Source organism: Elephantulus edwardii, unplaced genomic scaffold, assembly GCF_000299155.1.
Source record: "Elephantulus edwardii isolate Elephantulus edwardi_28Jun2011 unplaced genomic scaffold, EleEdw1.0 scaffold00009, whole genome shotgun sequence".
NCBI lineage: Eukaryota > Metazoa > Chordata > Mammalia > Macroscelidea > Macroscelididae > Elephantulus > Elephantulus edwardii.
In genome coordinates, this window is record NW_006399759.1 from 3803734 (window position 1) to 3822939 (window position 19206).

Here is a 19206-nt window from a genome sequence, read left to right on the forward strand (position 1 = left end):
CTCTGAGTTTCTGTATTATGGACTGATAGAGTGTCTTGAAGAATTACTTCACAGAAAAACCTATCTTTCTCATGATGCTATCTTCTCTATGTCTAATTACTAAATGAAAAAGGAACAAGTTACTGAACAGTATTTCCAGAATGGTAATCATGTTTAGAAAGTAAAACAATTTTTCTATACCTGCGAGAATGTTAGCAAATGTTACCAAAATGCTAACAATGGTTATTATGGATATTTTTTTCTTTCTGCCCTTTGATATGTTTCTTGTACATATTACACACAAATATCTTTTATAAATAATAATAAAATGTATTTCTATTGTTGTTGTTATTGTTAGATGTCCTCGAGCCAATTATAACTCATAGCAACCCATGAACAACAGGTCTGAAGCCCTGTGTGTACCATCCTTCCTCAAGATCTCTGACATGCTCAAGCCCATCACTTCATTTATTTTTAAAGTCAATTAAACTGAATGTGGTGTGGGCAGATTTGGGCTCAACTCAAAGAAACACTGAAACTAAAAGCCTCCCAGTCACTGGGGACAGTCAGCAACTGGCTTCTATGGACAGGACTCCATCTGTAGGTGGGGGGGACTGGTGCCAGTGGCCTGTGGGATATCCCTCAGCTCAGAGATTGTGGGGTTCCAGGAAGGAGTACCACAACCTCCTCAGCAGCTTTGCTCTCAGACTTTCCATGAGCCCAACAGCACGCCTTCGAACCTTGCCCAATGCATGCAAGTGCCTGCAAGTCACTGCATAAAAGCAGAGATGAAAAGCCTGTTGACCAGAGAAAAGCGCTGACTTAATAATCTATGGAGATATGCAAGATTCTTCTAGATCATTAGAATGTTATCTGGTTTCTAGAATGGTATTAGGCTCCCTTGATAAGAAACCTAATCAGGATCAGTGGGAAAGCCAGTCCAGCTTGTCCCGTTGAATCTCCTGGCTTTGAAGGCCCTTTGCAGTGTCAGAGTTCACCCAAGGCTGGGTCCAGGCCAGACAATGGAAACTCCAGGCTCACCCTGCTTCTGCTCCTACTCCGTGAATGCCAGTGCAAACGCTTTCCTGGGGCTAAGTCTTGAGATAGGGCTCTTGGAAATTTACCTGGTCATTGCAGAAATCACAGAGATCATTGCCTCCTATAAACAGGGTAATTATCTTCCAATCTTCTTGAAAATTTATCCTCTGAAATGAATAGGAAACAAACAAGTAAGCACCTTGTCTCAAAGCCAAATACATGCATAGCTAATTTTCTTGTGCTTTGCTTTATCATGTGTCACAGCCACTAAGGTTTTAGTCACAAATTGAAGGTTTGGCAACTCTACACTGAGCAAGTCTATTGGCGTCATTTCCCCTGCAGCCTGTGCTAACTTCCTGTGTATCACATTCTGGTAACTGTGGCAATGTTTCAAGCTTTTTTAATATTACTCACACTTGCTTTTTTTTTTTTCACACTTGTTATGCACCGTGGAGTGAGACCCTCCAGTGGATTTTCAGAGGCAGTAAATCACATGACAGGAGACTGCCCATCTTTCTCCAGTGGAGCAGCTGGTGGATTTGAACAGCGTGCCTTAGGGTAGGCAGTGCAGCTCCTTACAATTAGGCCAGAGCTCGAGCACAAATACTGATATGCACTGGAAGACCAGAAGCTCGTATAGCTCATTTGACTGACTGCACTATCTCTACGGTTTGTCCACTGAGTGGAGACACACAGTGCTGATCACCAGGGGAAATTGTCCTCCACCCAGAGAATTTCATGGGCTCAAGTATTTTTTTTCTTTTTTCTTTTTGGCTTTGGGGTCCTGCAGTCATAAGGATTTGGTAGATGTTCACCTCTCAGAACCCAGCTCAGATTTCCCTGGTCTTTGCAAGCAGGATGTCTTGTACTTTCCTCTGTGCTAATGATCTATGTTATACAGCACTCTTCACAGTACAGGGAAGCCCTAGTGGCAAAGTGGGTAAATTATTGGGCAGCTAACTGAAAGGCTGGTGGTTCAAATCCACAAGCTGCTTTACAGGAGAAAGACAGCTTCCTTCTGTGGTGACTTCTAAATCTGATTCAAGGGTCATCATGGATCAGAACCAGCTCAAGGCAGTAGGTTTCTCAATATGACAACATGCCACTGTCTTACAACCTGCATTCTTCACATTGGCTTCTCCTTATGAGCTCCTTGAGGACGGGGATTGTGTAGTATTTTCTCTGTACCCAATCCAGTGATAAATGTTTATTGTGAAACTGGCTGTCGGAACAAATGAATGACTGAATACATGAATGACAATGTCTTCTCCAGAGCTTCACATTTTAGCTGTGTCTGTCAGAAACCAGGCTGGCTCCCCTTCTTCGCCTCATTCATGGGTGTACTCCAGATCTCCAAGGATCCCTCCTGCCTGCTCCCTTCCCAGCCTGAATGTTCCCAGGTGGTATGAGCCACACTCACCGTGTCATTCTTCATCAGGTCCACCAGCCTCCGGGCCCGGATGGGTAAGTCCCTGCAGATACACACGGGAGGAGGTCACATGAGGAATGGGGACTACAGGCCTAGGGCATGGGGTAACTTAGCAGAGAGAGCAGGATTCAGACACATCACAGGAAGGCCCAGCAGTCGCAGGAGCACAGGACCGAAGGCGACACCCCCAGAGAACTCTCTCCTCACCTTGCAGGCATAGAGGGCAGGAAGGTACTTAGAGAAGGGTAGAGCACTGCTCATCTGAGGGACGACTGTCAGTGTTGTTACTTTTGACAGATGCATAGGCTTCTATATGCCACTCTGCCTTCTAAGCCTGACTTGCTAAAGACACAGGTCACTGTGTGAGCACCCCATGTTTCAGGTCATGCACAACTCAACATGTGACCATTGTCGTAAGAGCCTCACCTTCAAGGGACTTCACTGTCCTTACCCCTCAAAAAAACATGGTGGAGGGACAGTAAAAGAGAGTTAGACCCTCAATCAGGTGGACTGACACAGTGAATCCTGCAACGGGCTTGAGTGTGTTGGGAAACGTGAGGAGGGCTCAGGCTAGGACAGGGCTCAGAACCACTGTTCATAAGGTTACGAAGAGTAGTACTCGACTCGAAGGCACCTAACAACAACAGCGGACATTCTTCTCCAGCGACTCTAGATTTATCTGGTAATCTTTTGATGTGCTCTTTTTTCACCTTTTATTTACTTTTAATGTATTTCATATCAAATTTATTATGATTCCCTATCTACTCAGCTCTTTCTATCTATTTGGTTTCAAGATCCTTGAAAACAAGAATTAGGTGTTATCTCTTGTTCAATCATAGGGTTGTGCACAAATACATCTGTATTGAACAAGGATAAATAAACTCATTATAAACATAGAAGTTAAAAATAATAAAGAACTTGGTCGAGTCCTGTCCACCTGGATTGGGTGTTTAATTGTTTCTCGTTAACTGGGAAAGCTCTCAGCTTCATCATTAATGAGAAATAGAATGTAAGCCCTGATGTGCCCACCCAAGTGTTAGGGCATGGAACACACGGGGTGAAACCAGGAAGGCCCTGCATAAACTACGCACTGTGGTGCAAATATCAGGGGTGCAGGAATAAAACCTGCAGTGCACAAGGACAGATCATGTGGTGGAGTCCACGCATCTGCTCAGGACATTTAGCTTCTTTATGCTATAATATGGGAATAATGTCCTCAGTTCTGTCCTACATTCCTGGATGTGCTTAAACCAATGGGACACTTGCATGAAGGAGCCCCAGGTCCCCAGGGGGAAGCAGGGCAGAAATCCAAGGTCATATGAATTGCAATCAGCATTGGTTGCTTTTGTGCTCTGGATGTGAAGGTTCCATTCTTGGATGCCTTTCTGGGCTAATCATGATTAGAAATACCTCCCTCTAATACGGTTGGCCATGCATGATTAGGGAAAACAAAATTAGAGTCACATTAAAATGAGTAAAATTTAAATTGTAAATTGGTAAACTCCCAATTCCAAGCCTGCCAAAAGGGGGAGGGGGAGAAAAAAAAGCAACACACAGAATAAATTGTAAAAACTATTATTAGGTTGGGTATGATCCTCGCCTTGAGAAAGTATGTGTCACCTTTCCTGTCGGAGATAAATGCAAAGTTTATTCAGGTGGCTTGTAGCCTCAGGATGGTGCCTACAGCCAGGAGAACGCTAGCGGGCATCTAGGGACCAAAGGAGGAGCCACGTGGAGGCTCTACACTCAGCCAGCTGGGGTGGGGGAGCCCCACGTTCTCTGACAGCAGAATGGGGTTGGTAAATATTCTGAAAGGAAAAAAAATAGACTAAAGGGACAGGAAGGATCTTTTTATTTGTTTTTCCTAGACTGGGCATGGCATTCACGTATCCCATGACACGCAGCAGACCTAAAGCAGAGAAACGGAGGTCTTGGGGCTGGAAGAGCTGACCATCCTGCGCTCAGGCATCCGGGCCAGGCTCACCAGCAGCTTTCTGTAGTGGGTGGGTCGGGCTTGTGCAGTCCTGCTGGGTTACTGCTATGACCACAGCAAATGCATATTGCTGACCTGCAGCTCATCAGAATGCTCACATCCAATCTGAGCAGCCCAACCAGACCCATTTACAGGCTGAGCCTTACAGAGGCCAGAGGGGAAGCAGGGTGAAAACTCAAGGCCTCCCCTCTCCCAGGAGTGGTGCTCATCCCATGACACAGGCTGGAGGCAAGGTCTGGAGCCTGAAAAGTTCACACAGAGAGCCATGTCTAAGAAGCAGGATTCTAAGACAGAACCACTGACCAACACAGTGACAGGGACCCAGAGTCAGCTGTGGTCCATAGTCACATCTTATGAGGAGAGGAGATTTATAGATGAGTCAATGTATTTTAGCGGGCATCAGAGTTGGTTGTGTGAGGGTAGTGTTGGAGGCCATGGGCAGCAGATTTGCAGGGTCTGACAGTAAAGGAGATCCAGACCAATTGTTGATCCCCAGACTCCGCCTCTTGTCAAACCCTACTAGTCCTGCAGCCACACCCCTGGCAGGCCCCCCTGGGCTGTTTGTCCCTGAGGCCTTCCTACTCACTCAGCTTTGTCTCCAGCCACAGCCTGGTTGAAGGCGGCTCCTGAACTGCTTTCTTTCCCAGTGCCAACAGAGAAACCCCTCAGGGAAGGGTTGAATTCCCGGAGGATGTCTGGAAATACAAAGACAAGCTCAGGAACAACCCTAAAACCACCTTCCGGTTCCCTTCCTGAGGGTGCTGGGAACAATGCAGCATCCCTACCCCACCACCTCAGAAGTTTCATGGAGCGCTGAAATAACAAGCGCAGCCACCAGCCCATGCTTCACCACACTAGCAGCACTCAAACCATCTGGCTTTGAGTTGATTCCAACTCGTGGCAACTCCATGTGTATCAGAGTAGAACTGAACTCTGTGGGTTTTCATGGCTTCCGGAAGTAGATCAGCAGGCCTTTCTCCCAAAGTGCCTCTCAGACTCCGAAACTCAAACCCAGTGCTGTGGGCTCAGCTCTGACTCACAGCAACCCTCCTCTGGGTTTCTGAGGCTGTAAGTCATAATGGGAGGAGGCTGCCTTTCTCCTGCCACAGCCACTAGGCCTTTGGGTGAGTAAAACGACTTGCTATAGATCATGTGTGCAGAGTCCCGTCCAATATACCTCTGGAGGGTTCAAACTGCTCATCTTTCAGGGAGTAGCCGTCCAGTTATTCTTGAATTACCATCAAGTGATTCTGACTCATTCCCCATGTGACAGAGTGGAATTTCACTGAGTGCTCTTGGCAGATTGTCAGGCCTTCCTTCCCACCACTGGTAGGCTCGAACCACCAACTTTTAGGTTTGTAGTCATTTGTGACTCATAGCAACCTGATGTACAACAGCTCCGAACCCTGCTCTATCCTGTGCCAACCTTTTTGTCTCTAACACACCTAACCTCATTACCCCAGTCACTGAATCAATCCATTTCATTGAGGGTCTTCCTCTCTTATGCTGTCCCTCCACCCTCCCATTCATGATTTCCCTCTCCAAGGATTGGTCCCTCTTTGTAATACGCCCAAAGTATGTCAGACAGAGATTCAGAATCCGTGCCTCCAAGGAGCAGCCTGGCTTCACCCTCTTTAGGATGAACCTATTTGTTCTCCTAGCAGTCCACAGTATATTCAATAGACTTCTCCAGCACCAGAGCTCAAAGGTATCAATTTTCCTTCTATTCTCCCTAAGCATTATCCAGCTCTCTGATGCATGTGCATTCGAGTATGGGTCATGTAGTAACCCTATGAACGATAGATGTGAACTCTGTCCTGTCCTGCACTATTCTTATCCTCGACACATCTGAATTACTAGCCCCTAGGTTATGCAGCCCTTACAGTTGGAGCTGCCTTCACGTCTCTTTAGCTAGAAACTGGAATACCAGTCTTCCACTGATGGGCCAAGGCAGGAGAGTTCACCTAAGGAGACGCTGTTCCTAAGGAAGGCTGTTATTTCAATCGTCTGTAGACCATTTTGGTGGAAGATGCTGAGCTTGATGATTTCCACTCAGCTTGTTCTCGGCAAGAGCAGGGGGCTAGCACAGTGAGGCAGTGTATGTGCCGGGCCGCCTCACAGCCCCATGAGTCACACTCAAACGCCTCCCAAACCATCTCCTAGCAATAGCGGAGTTTATTTATAGCTCTTGTGTGTAGACCTAGAAATAAAGAAGACACGGAGTACTTGTGGCACAGAACTGTACCTACGTAATTCAGCAGGGTTTGCAAATAGCAAAACCAGAGCAAATGTGGTGACAAATGTGAAGTCTGATCAGCTCTGCCCATGTGGCGGTTAAGCTGGGCCTGTTGTACAAATCATTTGTACTCAGGTACTAATCTAAAGGTGGTGGCTTGAGCCTGCCCAGTGGCATCAAGGAAGAAAGGTCTGCTTCCACAAAGATTACAACCACGAAGCTTTTGGAGGAGTTCTTGCCTGTACACATGGGGCTGTCATAGTTTGAAATCAACTCAATAGCATTGGGATGCATTTTTGGACCATCATAGTTTTGATGGCTTTCAAAACCCAAAACCAAACCCATTACCTCTGAGTCAATACCAACTCATGGTGACCCTCTCTGGTGTTTCTGAGGCTAAAATATGAACAGGAGGAGATTTAGCATCTTTTTCCTCTCAGAGCCATTGAAAGATTTGAACCGTTAAAGACACAAGTCTTTTGGTTAGCACATGCTGTGTACGGTGTCACCAAAACCAATTTACGTAATTTCTTTGCTTCTGAAGATGCATCACAAGTAACTGAGACGGAATCAATTTAGTTCCTCTCAGGCAAAATTGTTACTCAGAAGATTTTTAAGGAAAAATAATTAAATTTAAATATTCATTGCATGTGTCCTTGAAGAACAAGCACAGTGGCATATGATAAGGAGAAAACAGAGAGGAATCAGACAAGCTCCTTCAGAGAATGTGTGTGTGTGTGTGTGTGTGTGTGTGTATACATGTATATATATATATAATCACTTCATACAGGCTGTTGATGAAATAATGTAAGGAAAATCTTCAGTCCTGAATATGGCTATGTTTGCACAGTCTGAGCAGTCACCTCATCAATTAGCTGCAGAAGCAGCGTTTCATAAAGCCATACACATGAATGTACTATCTTTGTACAACACGTGCCCAGCGATGCTCCTGCACCAGATAAATGCTCTGCTCAGTAGGACATGCAAAGCAGAAATGGGTTTCCTTTACTTCTTTTTAAAAAATAATTTCTTAATGATTTGTATTAAAATTTGGTGTGGATTCTCTTTTCCTCCCTTACTCTTCCATCCTTCCTTAGAGGAATATAGTATCTCTTAAAAGAAGAAAAATAGCCGATCTCCAAAGTCTTGCATCACCAAGAAGCAAAGCAAGGGCGGCCACCTCGGAGAAGCAGCGCCCCCTCCTGGGGCTGGTGGGCCTGCCGCCAGTCCAACCCCGAGGCCGCCTCCAGGGGGCGCAGCTGAAACGAGCAAATGAAAGAGCCTTCAGCTTGTTCCTAAACCATCGCGGGCGCACGTACTCACTTGCCAGAGTGGTCACGGTGCTTAAGTTCTGATCTCCACCGACGCTGTTTTTAGGAGAAGGAAAAGAAAAAGAAAAGAAAAAAAAAAAAGATGAACTTTAATCTTCATTAGAGAGGCGAAAGACTTCAGAAACTACCAAGAAGAAAGACCTTTGTTCGGGGGTGGGGGTGGGGGTGGGGGTGATGAATCCAAAGAAAACCCCCTAAGAATCTTTTCAGTTTGGAAATGGCCCTTTCCTCATTCCAACCGAAAAACTGCAAAAACTTGCCACAATACAGTCACTTCTTTCTACGAGCCCGAAAAAGTGTAACTGCTACTTTAAAAAAGAAGTAACTGAGGTCAGATGTTGAGGCAGGAAAGCCAAGTGGCCTGGTCACTTTTGTCTCTAAAAGAGAAAGTGGTGCCTCTCTGCAAGCACAGCCAAGCTGTAGTCTGACAGGCCGCTGCAGCTTGCATTATTATTATTAGACATATGATTAAAATGTTTTCTCTGATCTTTCTCTTTCTGTTTCTGACTTGAGGAGGCCCCTTTAAAAAGAGTATCTTCTAGATAACAAGCTGTCTACCAAGACAAAAACTGAAAGGGAGATCCAAGTTCGAGTGGTTTCTAGGCATGAGAATATGCAGCATTCCAGAGCTGACTGGGCTCTGTGCTTTTCCAGAGGCCGTTGTTCTGTGCCAAGGACGTCTGAGAACATTTACGAGGCTTTCCCAGTGGGGGGGGGTTTTGGGGGAGGGGGGAAGGTAGCGCTGTGCAACAACATGAGGGAGGGTGCCCCGGCCGCAGTTCTCAGGTTAAAGCTGATGCCAACCGGAGATGCCACGTTCTAGCTGAGAAAACTTCACACCTTGATTGGCACGAGCCAGACTTTCAAAACACAGAGGAAAAGCTCCCGTCCTGCCAGTGCAGTTGTGAACAGGAGCAAAGCTGCGTGGAGCAAGGCATGATGGGGGCAAGCGCTGAATTAGGAGTCACCATGCATTTACTCTCCTTGCTCTTTCACCAGCTGATCAGTGTGATCTTGGACAAGTAACTAACCCTCTCTGAGCCTTATTTCATCATCTGGAAAGGGAAGTCTCTTTAATGACGTCAGCTGCCCTTCATATTTAGTCTGTGCCAGGCTCTGGGAATGGGTATTTAAATTGTCTCTGATCCTTACTACACAGTTCTGAGAGCTATAAACAATGGCTTGCCTGGTAACTAACTGGGAAGCTGGAGGTTTGAACCCACCCATAGGCGCCTTGGAAGAAAGGCCTAGAAATATGAGGGTTTTTTTTTAAAAAAATAATTTTAATGAACATTTACAGAGACTTTGGATTTCCATTCATTCATTGTTGCCTTTTTCTCCCTGTTCCTAGCGCCCTCCCCCAGTCCCCAATCTGCTTCTGTGAAATAACAGCCACTGGAAGCTCTATGGAGCACAGTTCTTCTACTCTTACACACGCGGGGTTACTACCATGAGTCAGAGCAACTGGTATCATTGATCCTCACTGAAGGATTACAATCCCTGCACTACAAGTGAGAAGGAAAGCTCAGAGAAGTTGCTTGATGTCCCTAAGGTCTCATGAAGCTGAGTGGCTGGGGCTTCGACGCAAGTCTGGCTCCACAGGTCATAGTCTGCTGATCACTCAGGCCACTGCTTCTGTCTGAGATCTCCTGTCACAAAGAGAGGGATGGAAGCTGAAGAGGTGTTTCTAACACTAATGAGGATGCAGTTTCTCCTCCAAATCCTGCTCCTCCTCAGCTCCTGTTTTGGGGAAGGCAGTAGTCTGAGGAAGATGGTAAACACTATCTCTAAGTTAAATTTAGGATTTGTTCTAGATTGAACTTGGTGGCTCATTCATTCTTCAGCTTGAAGAATAATGCAATGAAAGGAGGTCTCCAGGGCCTGGGCACCTTGCACTCACCTCCAGGACAGGCCTCGATACTGAGTCAGGACATCCAAGACATTTCCAGGCGTCGAGCCGGCCCCATTACCTGCCTGAGAGGGAACAACAAGGGGGTGAGTTTCCTCAGCTTCACCCGTGTTCTCCCCTCTGCCTGTCTGCTAGGAGGTCCTGGCCAGGGCTTGCTGTGGAATCTGGAGATGCAATACCACCAAGTCCTGTGTGCATCCTGCCTTTTCAGAGGCTGGTCAGAGTTCCCACTGGGAATGCCTAGGCTTTCCACAGCTTTGTTTCATTCTAAGACACCCAAGCTAGGACATAACCAAGTGAAAGCAAGATATCAAAAGTGTCTAGAAAATCCTACTATCATGGTTAGGTGACATCAAGTCAACTCTGAGCTATAACAGCTCTATTAACAACAGCTTTGAACCATCCTCGTCATCTCTGGCATGTGCGAGCTCATTGTCGGTCCATCTTGTTGAGGGTCTTTCTTTCTCTAACCTTCTGCCTTTCCTAGCATGAGGTCTTCTTCCAAGGACTGGCCCCCCTGACAACATGCCCAAAGTATGTGAGCTAAAGGCTCACCTTCCTTCCTCTAAGGAGCACTTATAGTGGTTATTTGTAAAAGGATATATTTTAAGGTCTTATTTTCTCGTTTTCAAAGTTGTTAAACAATGAATTTTTTTTAAAAAGTATACTGGGGAGCTCTGGTGGCCTAGTGGCAAGAAGCTGCATTGCAGTCCCAGAGGTGAGTGGTTTGAATCCACCAGATGCTCTGCTGGAGGAGAGACAATCTCCTCCTGTACCAGTCAGATCTGATTTGATGGTATACATATACACAAAAATAATAAAAAGGAATTTTTTGGAGAAAAAAGTATATCATAATCTTTTTATATAAATAATATCTCACACATACATAGCTTAAAAATAGTAATAAAATGAATTCCCATGAACCCACTATTCGGGTGCAGAAAACTGTCTTGTTAATTGATGATATCATGATATAGTTCCACTTAGCAGACTTATGCCCATTGCTTAAAGCCTGTTATTTCTCTAGGTCTATTTCATAGGTCACACTGACCACTGGTCTCCCAGGCAACCTGGGAGTGAAGGCTGACCTCCAGGGAGAGGACCTCAGAGGGAAATTCCTACCCTCTGTGCCCAGTTTCTTTGCCACCTGCCAGGTGTGTCACACTCAAAGTGCCTGTCTCCAGGCAAGCCTGGGACGCCGAGATTCATGACCCAGAACATTGTTTAAGGGCACCAGAGGACTCGGGGGAAGAGAGTCTCAGCCACACACAGCAGGAAGTGGTTGGGAGAACAGCATGGAAGGCCAAAACAACCAGGCTGCCTGTCCTGATGTATATGAACAGCAAGGCCTTTGGGGTCAGGGTACACTGAGGGGTTGTAGAGCATACAGATAGAGTGGTGGACTTCTGAGTTCTGGTCCTAGGCCCAGCACTTACAAACTGTGGGTTCTGGGCCTTCCTTCACCTCTATCACCTTCACCTTCACCTTCTCTTTTGGTTAAATCTAAGCAATCTAAGTCATTCTTCATAGGATTTTTGTTGTAAGGATGTTGACTGTGGGAATATAAACCTGCACAGACTACAAGAGTCTGGTGTCTGGGAGGATCCAGCTGCAGGCCCTGCATCCTACTGGCTGAGGGAGCACAGCTGGACTAGCCTGTAGTACTTTGCTACTGAGTAGGAAGTTTGTGTCCACTCTGAACCCTCTGCAACGCAGTGCCCAGTCTTTCTGTGGAGCCTGGGTGTCAGCACGGGGCAGCTGCAGAGGTGAGTTGTATCATCTTTTACCTTCACTTTTTAATTTTTTTCCCCTCTCTTTTAATTTTCTCTCTATGCCCCTTTGCCACGTCAGCACTTGTGTCTAGAGCATCATCTTTGCTCTTCTTGGTACCTTCCACTCATTTCCTGCATGAACAAAGCTAAGCACCAGATCTTTGGAGGTTTGCTAACAGCTTTAGTTTGCTTGGCTCCACAATCAATACTCTTGGTACAAGCAGCCAGGAAATCAAGAGATGAATTGCACTGGGAAAGTCTGTTGTCAGGGACCTCTCCAGGGAACTGAAGAACAACAACATCAGTCTGGAGACTAAGGTGCGCCTGATATACAGGCTATGGTCTTTATAATTACCTGCTATGCATCAGAAAGCTGGACAATGACTAGGGATGATAGAAAGAGAATTGATGCCTTTGAGCTGTGGGGCTGGAGAAGAGTATTGAATATACCATGGACTGCCAGGAGTACAAACAGATTTGTCTTGGAGAAGGTGAAATCAGGTTGCTCCTTGGAGGCAAGGATTCTGAAGCTCTGTCTGATATACTTTGGACGTGTTGCAAGGAGGGACCCATCATTAGAAAGGGACATAATGCTTGAAAGGGTGGAGGGACAGTGCAAGACAGGAAGAACCTCGATGAGATGGACTGATTCAATGACTGGGGTAATGAGGGTAGGTATGCCAGAGACAATAAGGTTGGCACAGGATAGAGCAGGTTTCGGGGCTATTGTACCAAGGGTCACTATGTGTGGCAAGCAACTCAAACTGCACATAACAACAAACAACATACTGTGGTCTTGAGACCTCGTCTGATTCTGTACTCCAGCCCTGACCATTTACAGGCTATGCACTTTGGTGCGCCCTCTGGAGCCCCTCCACTCCTAGCAGTCATGGCCTGCTTTCTGCACAAATAATGAGGAAGTTAGGACGGAGGTAGGCAAGTGATTGAGAGAAATGGAAATCAGGATCAGGAACAACAATGGTAATGCTTGATGAGTGGGAATTCTCTCTCGCTTCATTTGTCTTTTTGGGTTCTAATACCCCCTCAGGATCCTCTCTGCCACCTCGCTTTCTACATTTAGGGTAACTTACCGTGAGAGAGTCCCCCAGGGCTCCAATGACCTTGATGTCCGCTGGCTTCAGCCTGTGAACTGAGAAAATAAGCAAGAGTGAGCGGCATCCATGTCTTCTAGAAACAAATGGGTCTCTCCAAGACCCCTTGAGAGGAATCCACTTTTTAATAGCAGTCCAGCTTGGACAAGAGAGATGAAAAGCCTCTCTTTACCCATCAGGCTCAGCACCGCATGTGGATCTCCTCCCTTGAACAATAGATGGTGTCTCAGATGCAGAGACTGGGCCTGAAAAGGAACCCCAGCTTTCAGAGGGGATCCTGCTGCTGGCATTGGGTGAGGCCTGCCATAACAAGGTGAGCGATTCCCCTCAGGGTGTGAGCTAGCCCTTGTCAGGGCAACCTGGGACCAAGGAAGGACCTGGGTTGACACTACATCCAGGACTCCATTGATCTCAGGATCTCACAATATTCGGGACAGAGTATTATTACATCATTCTGTGAAAGTCAATCCAGTTTCTTTAAAGTGAAAGGAGAAGTGGGGTTGGTTTGTTGTTTTTTTTTTTGTTTTGTTTTGTTGTTTTTTTTTTGGTTTGTTTTTTTAATTACCATTTTTTTGTTATCCATTGGTTGTACGAGAATACTGTGATGAGCCCAAAAGGCTACTTACTCAAATGACAAATGTATTGAACACCAAACAGTGAGCTGGGTAATGAGAAATGGGGAGACATCTATAGTTAAAATACACAGTGCAGAGTGATACACACTGTGGGAGGTATAACGCTGTGAAGCACTGGAGTTGGTGAGATTCCCTTCCCTTAGGGTTCTAGGCAAAGGTGATTCAAAGCAGACCTCATGGAGAAGGTGGTATTTGAACTAAATCTCAAGACATTGTAAGGTGGGAGTGAGAGAAAATGAGACAGGTTTGCTTCTGAGCAGGAAATGGCACAGAAAAGGTCTAAAGGCAGGCTGGAGTATAGCAAGGCAGGATGTCTACGTGGACCAAGGTAGCTTACAACCTGGGTTAAGTGATGTAGGTTTGACTCAAACTCTAAAACTCTTTTCTGTCAAGTCAGAACCGACCCATAGTTGACCCTCCAGTGAATTTTGAGAGGCTGTAAATAGCACGGGAGGAGATTGATTGCCCATCTTTCTCCTGCAGAGCAGCTGATGGATTCAAACCTTGTGTCTTTTGGGCGGGCAGCACAACTCCTTATCACTAAACCAAACTAAAACTTGCTTGTCTCCAGCCCTTCTTAACCAAGAGAGCCTGTAACACCCTCAGTGAAACCTAGAACAACCTTGTTCTATGCTTCCAGCATGACTGGAGTGCACTGCCTGCATCAGAATCCAAATCATGACTGTATAGAAAGATACCTGCCCAGTAAGCTTTATTAATAATCAGTAGAAATGATCCTTGAAGGGATCCCTGGGTCTTATCTCCTTCCACAAAGCCATCTTATCTACCTGACCTCCACGCTGCCTGCAGATGTGGAATTGTGGCTCACTCCCACCCCCATGGGGGCTGAGCCATCACTGGAGAAGTGCATGCTCCTGGGCTGCCTCTTTGGGTGACAGGATGCTCTGTGTTGCAGGATAGCTTGTACGTAGTTTTCTAGAGGGTTTGTTAAAACCCACATTGTTGCCCATACTCTTCCAAACAGCAGGCTAGGGGAAGCCCAGGAATTTGTATTTCTAACAAATTCCCAGGGGCTGTTGCTGCTATTGGTCTGGGTAACACACTTTGAGGACCACTGAGGCAGTCCTTTGTTTTTTGAAGCTAATGCAATGGGAAAGTCTGCTGTTAGGGACCTCTCTAAAGTACTCAAGAGCAACGGTGTCTCTTTGGAGACGAAGGTGTGCCTGATACAGGCCATGGTCTTTACAATCACTTGTTATGCATCAAAGAGCTGGACAATGACTAGGGAGGACAGAAGGAGAATTGACGTCTTTGAGCTGTGGTGCTGGAGAAGAGTATTGAATGTACCATGGACTGCCAAGAAAACAAACAGATTCATCCGAGAGAGGGTTAAACCAGGCTACTCCTTGGAGGCAAAGATTCTGGGGCTTCGTCTGACATACTTTGGACATGTTGCAAGGAGAGGGACATCATGCTGGGTAGAGTAGAGGGACAGCGCAGGAGGGGAAGACCCTCTATGAGGTGGATTGATTCAGTGACTGGGGTAATCAGGATGGTGTGTCAGAGGCAATGAGATTGGCACAGGATAGAGCAGGGTTTAGGGCTATTGCACATAGGGTCACTACAAGTCGCAAACGACTCGATGGCACATAACAACAACAACAACGATAGTGGCCACGCAAGTGTTGAGGACTTTCATAGGGTTGCTATGAGGTTGCCTACGACTTGACGGCACTCAACAACACAGACAGAGACCAGCTGGCCTAGTGGACCAAAAGCGATGCTACCAAGCCAAAGACCTGTTTTTCATTGTTTTTGTTCAAACATTCTTCTAGGTCGTATAGCCCTGGTGTGTCCACTTGCTGTACAGAGGTAACTTGTGGTCGCTGTGAAGTTGGACACTGTGACACTGATGTGTCAAATGCTATAACGGTTACCCATGGTGGACAGCGTTTGGTGGCGCTTCCCGGTTGAAACAAGCTTGGAAGCAGGAGTGGCACCCACTTCCGTAATAGCTTGCCTCTGGAAACCCTATGAACCTGGAAAGAGGATGAATGTCACACACGCAAGTGTTGAGGATTTTTGTTCATAGGGTCGCTATGAGTTGCCTGTGACTCGACAGCACTTAACAACAACAACAACAACAACAACAACTGACCATGATCAGTTTCTGCAGCTGGAGCTATGATAACCAGGCTACCTCTGAAGGGGCTTTGCTACTTAGTTCATGGCACTGCAGTTGCCATTGCAAAGCCTGGGGGCAGATCTGCAGCTCTGCCTCTTAGAATTGAGAGTGTTTCTTTAAATCGTCCCTCATTCCCACTGCCCATATCCATCTCCAATAGACAGACACATAACACATGCACCACAAGCACGCACACACTCCTTACACTTGATGAGAGCCTGCCTGGCCCTGCCTCAGCTTTCCACAGGCACGGACTGTTGCAAGAAGAACAATAGCAAATCATAAAGACAGCTGCACAGAGTAGCAGGTGCTCCCCAGGCTGGACCCTGAAGACTTTACAATGGCCTCTTCTCAAGGAAATCAAGCTGGAGGGCGGGAGGGGGTAAGGCAACAAAATAAAAAAGTAGGATCCACTCCCATTTACTTTGGAGTGGGTTATTTTAGCTCCTGCTGATGGCAGTCAGCCGCTATGCCATCCTGGTCATAATACATGATACGGTGATTTCTGTGAGCACCAGCCAGCATGCAAAACCAACCTAATCCACTACTGTTGGGTCAAATGCAACTCACAGCCCACTTACAGGACAGGCGAGAGCTACCCCATGGGGTTTCCAAGGCCAGAAGTCATTCCAAAGCAAACTACCACATCTTCCTCCCTGGGACCGGTTAATGGGTTTAAACTGCTGGCTTTTCAGTTAGCAGTTTTAGCCGCTGGTCTAGTGGGGTTCTATAGCATGCAAAGATCCAAGGAAATTTGGGGGACTGGTGAACTGTGGATCATGTGGAGAGATTTACTTCAGAAGCATGTTACGATTTGTTAACTAGATACCTGAAGCTGGCCATTTCAGAGCCTTAAGTCTGCGTGAAACAGAAAGGACACACACAGATTTACGTCTATGTCTGTGTGTCGATATATAGATGTGCATACAGAGCAGTTTGGGGGTAAAGAGGTTTCTCCTGTCGGTTATTCTGGAGGATTTCCTGCAAGATATAATAAGCTAAAAGCCAAATGGAAGTGAGAGGAGTTTGACTTATCTGGAATTTTATTGTTAAGATAGAGACTGACACAGTAGACTTTGATTAAGGTCTGTTCACCTCAACCTACTGCTACTGAGTCAGCACTGACTGACCCTCCATTGGGTTTCTGAGGCTGTAAATCAGGAGGGAGGAGATTGCCCACCTTCCTTTCTCAGAGCTGCTGTGTCATCATACACGACAATGAACATGGCCTGGGAATACAGCAAAAGGACTTGAGCAATTGCTTTCCTTGGAGGCAGGGATTGAGGAACCGCAATATTTAGTGATAAGATTACATTTGTGTGTCCTGATTAGCTGAACATTATCTGGTACAAACTGTCCATCACCTTGAAAGCTGATAAGCATGTCATTAGCTCATCTTGATTTCTGCAGAGTAAGGGTCTTATCAGAAGGCCATCTAAATTATGATGACATCAGACGAACAGTACACTGGGGTGTAGAATGGGGAGACCGATCATGGTATGAAGAGAACTGTTTAAAAGGGATCTATGATTAGATATTATTGTCATGACAGGAGTTTAGAATGAAGGCTGCCTAGTGGAGTGGACTTGGGGGGAGGGATTGCATAATAATGAAATAATTTTTCTTTTGCTTTTCAAAGAGAAGAATGATGGGTGAGGGGTGGGCAGGGAGAAAAGTGCAACAATAAATGAATGGAAACCCTAAGTCTCTGTAAACTTTTGTTAAAATTAATTTTTAAAAAAGCTATATGCAGAAAAATGACTTGGCACACGACTGCTTTGTTTTGTATAACCCAACAACTTAAACCACATGGCGCCATAATCCGAAAAAGCAACTTTCTCTCAATTGTCAGCCATTTGATTTTAGAGACTTGTGTAAAGACTTCGGTAACTCTAACAAACTGTTAGCCGCCTTGTTTCTGCCTTTGGAATGCTTTGGTGTGCATTCTTCTGAGACAATATTGCCTTGTAAGTAGCTCAATAAATGTGTTACACTGAATTATGTTGCAGTTTTATGCTATCGTGTCAAATGTACCTCATAATGAGTATATGCACAATAGCTCTGAACCCTGCCCTGTCCTGAGCCAATCCCACTGTTTCTAATACACCTGCCCATATATTACCCCAGTTACTGTGTCAATCCATCTCATCCAGGGTCTTTCTCTCCTGTGCTGTCCCTCCGCCCTTCCAAGCATGATGTCCCTCTCCAAGGACTAGTCCCTTCCAGCCATGTGCCCAAAGCCTGTGAGATGGAGCTTCAAAATCCTTCACCCTCTCCAGGACAGATCTTTCTATTCTCTTGGCAGTCCATGGTGTGTTCAATACTCTTCTCCAGCACCACAACTCAAAGGCATTGAATGATGTTAAATAGGTGGCTTTATAATATGAACTCTCACAGCGTTAAATAGTGGAGCCCTCAGAACAGGGAAGCACTTGTTGGTCTGAGTGTCTTGAGGCTGAGTCTGAACTCACTCAGGAGACTAGTGGCTCCTAGAGACCAGCAGGCTGTGGGCTGTTATTCCCTGTGGGGTGTCATTCCTTCTGATCACACGTGAAGTCGAACCCCAGCCCTCTGAGTAGGTGATGGTTGTAGCACCACCTCCAGGGCGGGGCTGGAAGACATACTGCTGGCTCAGCGTGAACAACAGTCACCGAGCGCTGTTTTTCATGTTAGGTTTTTTTTTTTAAATTTAGGTTGTTTATTTTTCATTTCAATGAACATCTACAGAGATTTTGGGATTCCATTCATTCATTGTTGCACCCTTCTCCCCGCACAACCCCCCCCACACAACCCCCCCCATTTGCTCCTCTCCTTGAAAAGCAAAAGAAAAACTCCCTCATTGGTACACATGTTAGTTTTTTAAGAACTTGTTTTGGTCAGTTGGGTCAAAGAAATGACATCAGGGTCTTAGAAAGCAGTTATGGGTTTACAGTAAATGGCCTCACTGTTCAGGCTTATCCTATTGGTGACAACAGCATGTAATCAGTTTTGTGGCTCTCTACGTTCAAATGCTATGAATTTTGTCTTCTGCATGACATTGATGGTTTCAGGAAAAATACAGACACATTAAAGCCAGGTCCCTTCTGGCTCCTCCGAGTATAAAAGCTACTCTTATTCCCACTGCAAAAACATTATGTCAGTTAGTGGGTCCAATGTATTTGTTCTTCGTTATTCCTGTCATGTTAGCTGTGTTGTTGTTATGCTGTTGAGTTGGAACTGACTCGCAGCTGACTATCCAGTCAAGTGGGTTTTGGAGACTATAACTTGCATAGGAGGAGATTGATGGTCTTTCCCTCACACAGCAACTGAAATCAAACCACTTGCCTTTGGGTTGGCAGCACAGTGCCTTACCACTAAAGTGACCAGCGCTCCCCAGTCATGTTAGAGAGAGGGCCAAAGACTAACATTAACATAAAACAGCACAAGTATTCACGAAGTTATAAACCCCATAGCATATACCACACAGCAATATACACATGTGCATTGACTGGGAGGCAAACTTGAGGCCTTTATTCTTTGTCTGGCTGTCAAATGCCAGTTGTTCCTACTCCATCTTTCCACCTTGGTCCTCTTTCTATGTCATCTCATAAGCCCCTTAGATAAGTGGAAGAGGCTCGTTGTGGATC

At 45.9% G+C, this 19206-nt stretch overlaps 1 protein-coding gene across 1 annotated transcript in view; it reads right to left on the reverse strand.

Annotated features, from left to right (window-relative positions):
- The window catches only part of PLB1 (phospholipase B1), a 194642-nt gene that overhangs the window by 91208 nt on the left and 84228 nt on the right, over nt 1-19206 (reverse strand). The window contains exons 16-21 of the mRNA XM_006880687.1: nt 12779-12837; nt 9907-9980; nt 7999-8042; nt 5026-5134; nt 2438-2489; nt 1104-1184 (exon numbers count right to left, since the gene is read on the reverse strand). Coding sequence (XP_006880749.1) covers nt 1104-1184; nt 2438-2489; nt 5026-5134; nt 7999-8042; nt 9907-9980; nt 12779-12837 — 419 coding nt within the window. The remainder of the gene's footprint in view (nt 1-1103; nt 1185-2437; nt 2490-5025; nt 5135-7998; nt 8043-9906; nt 9981-12778; nt 12838-19206) is intronic.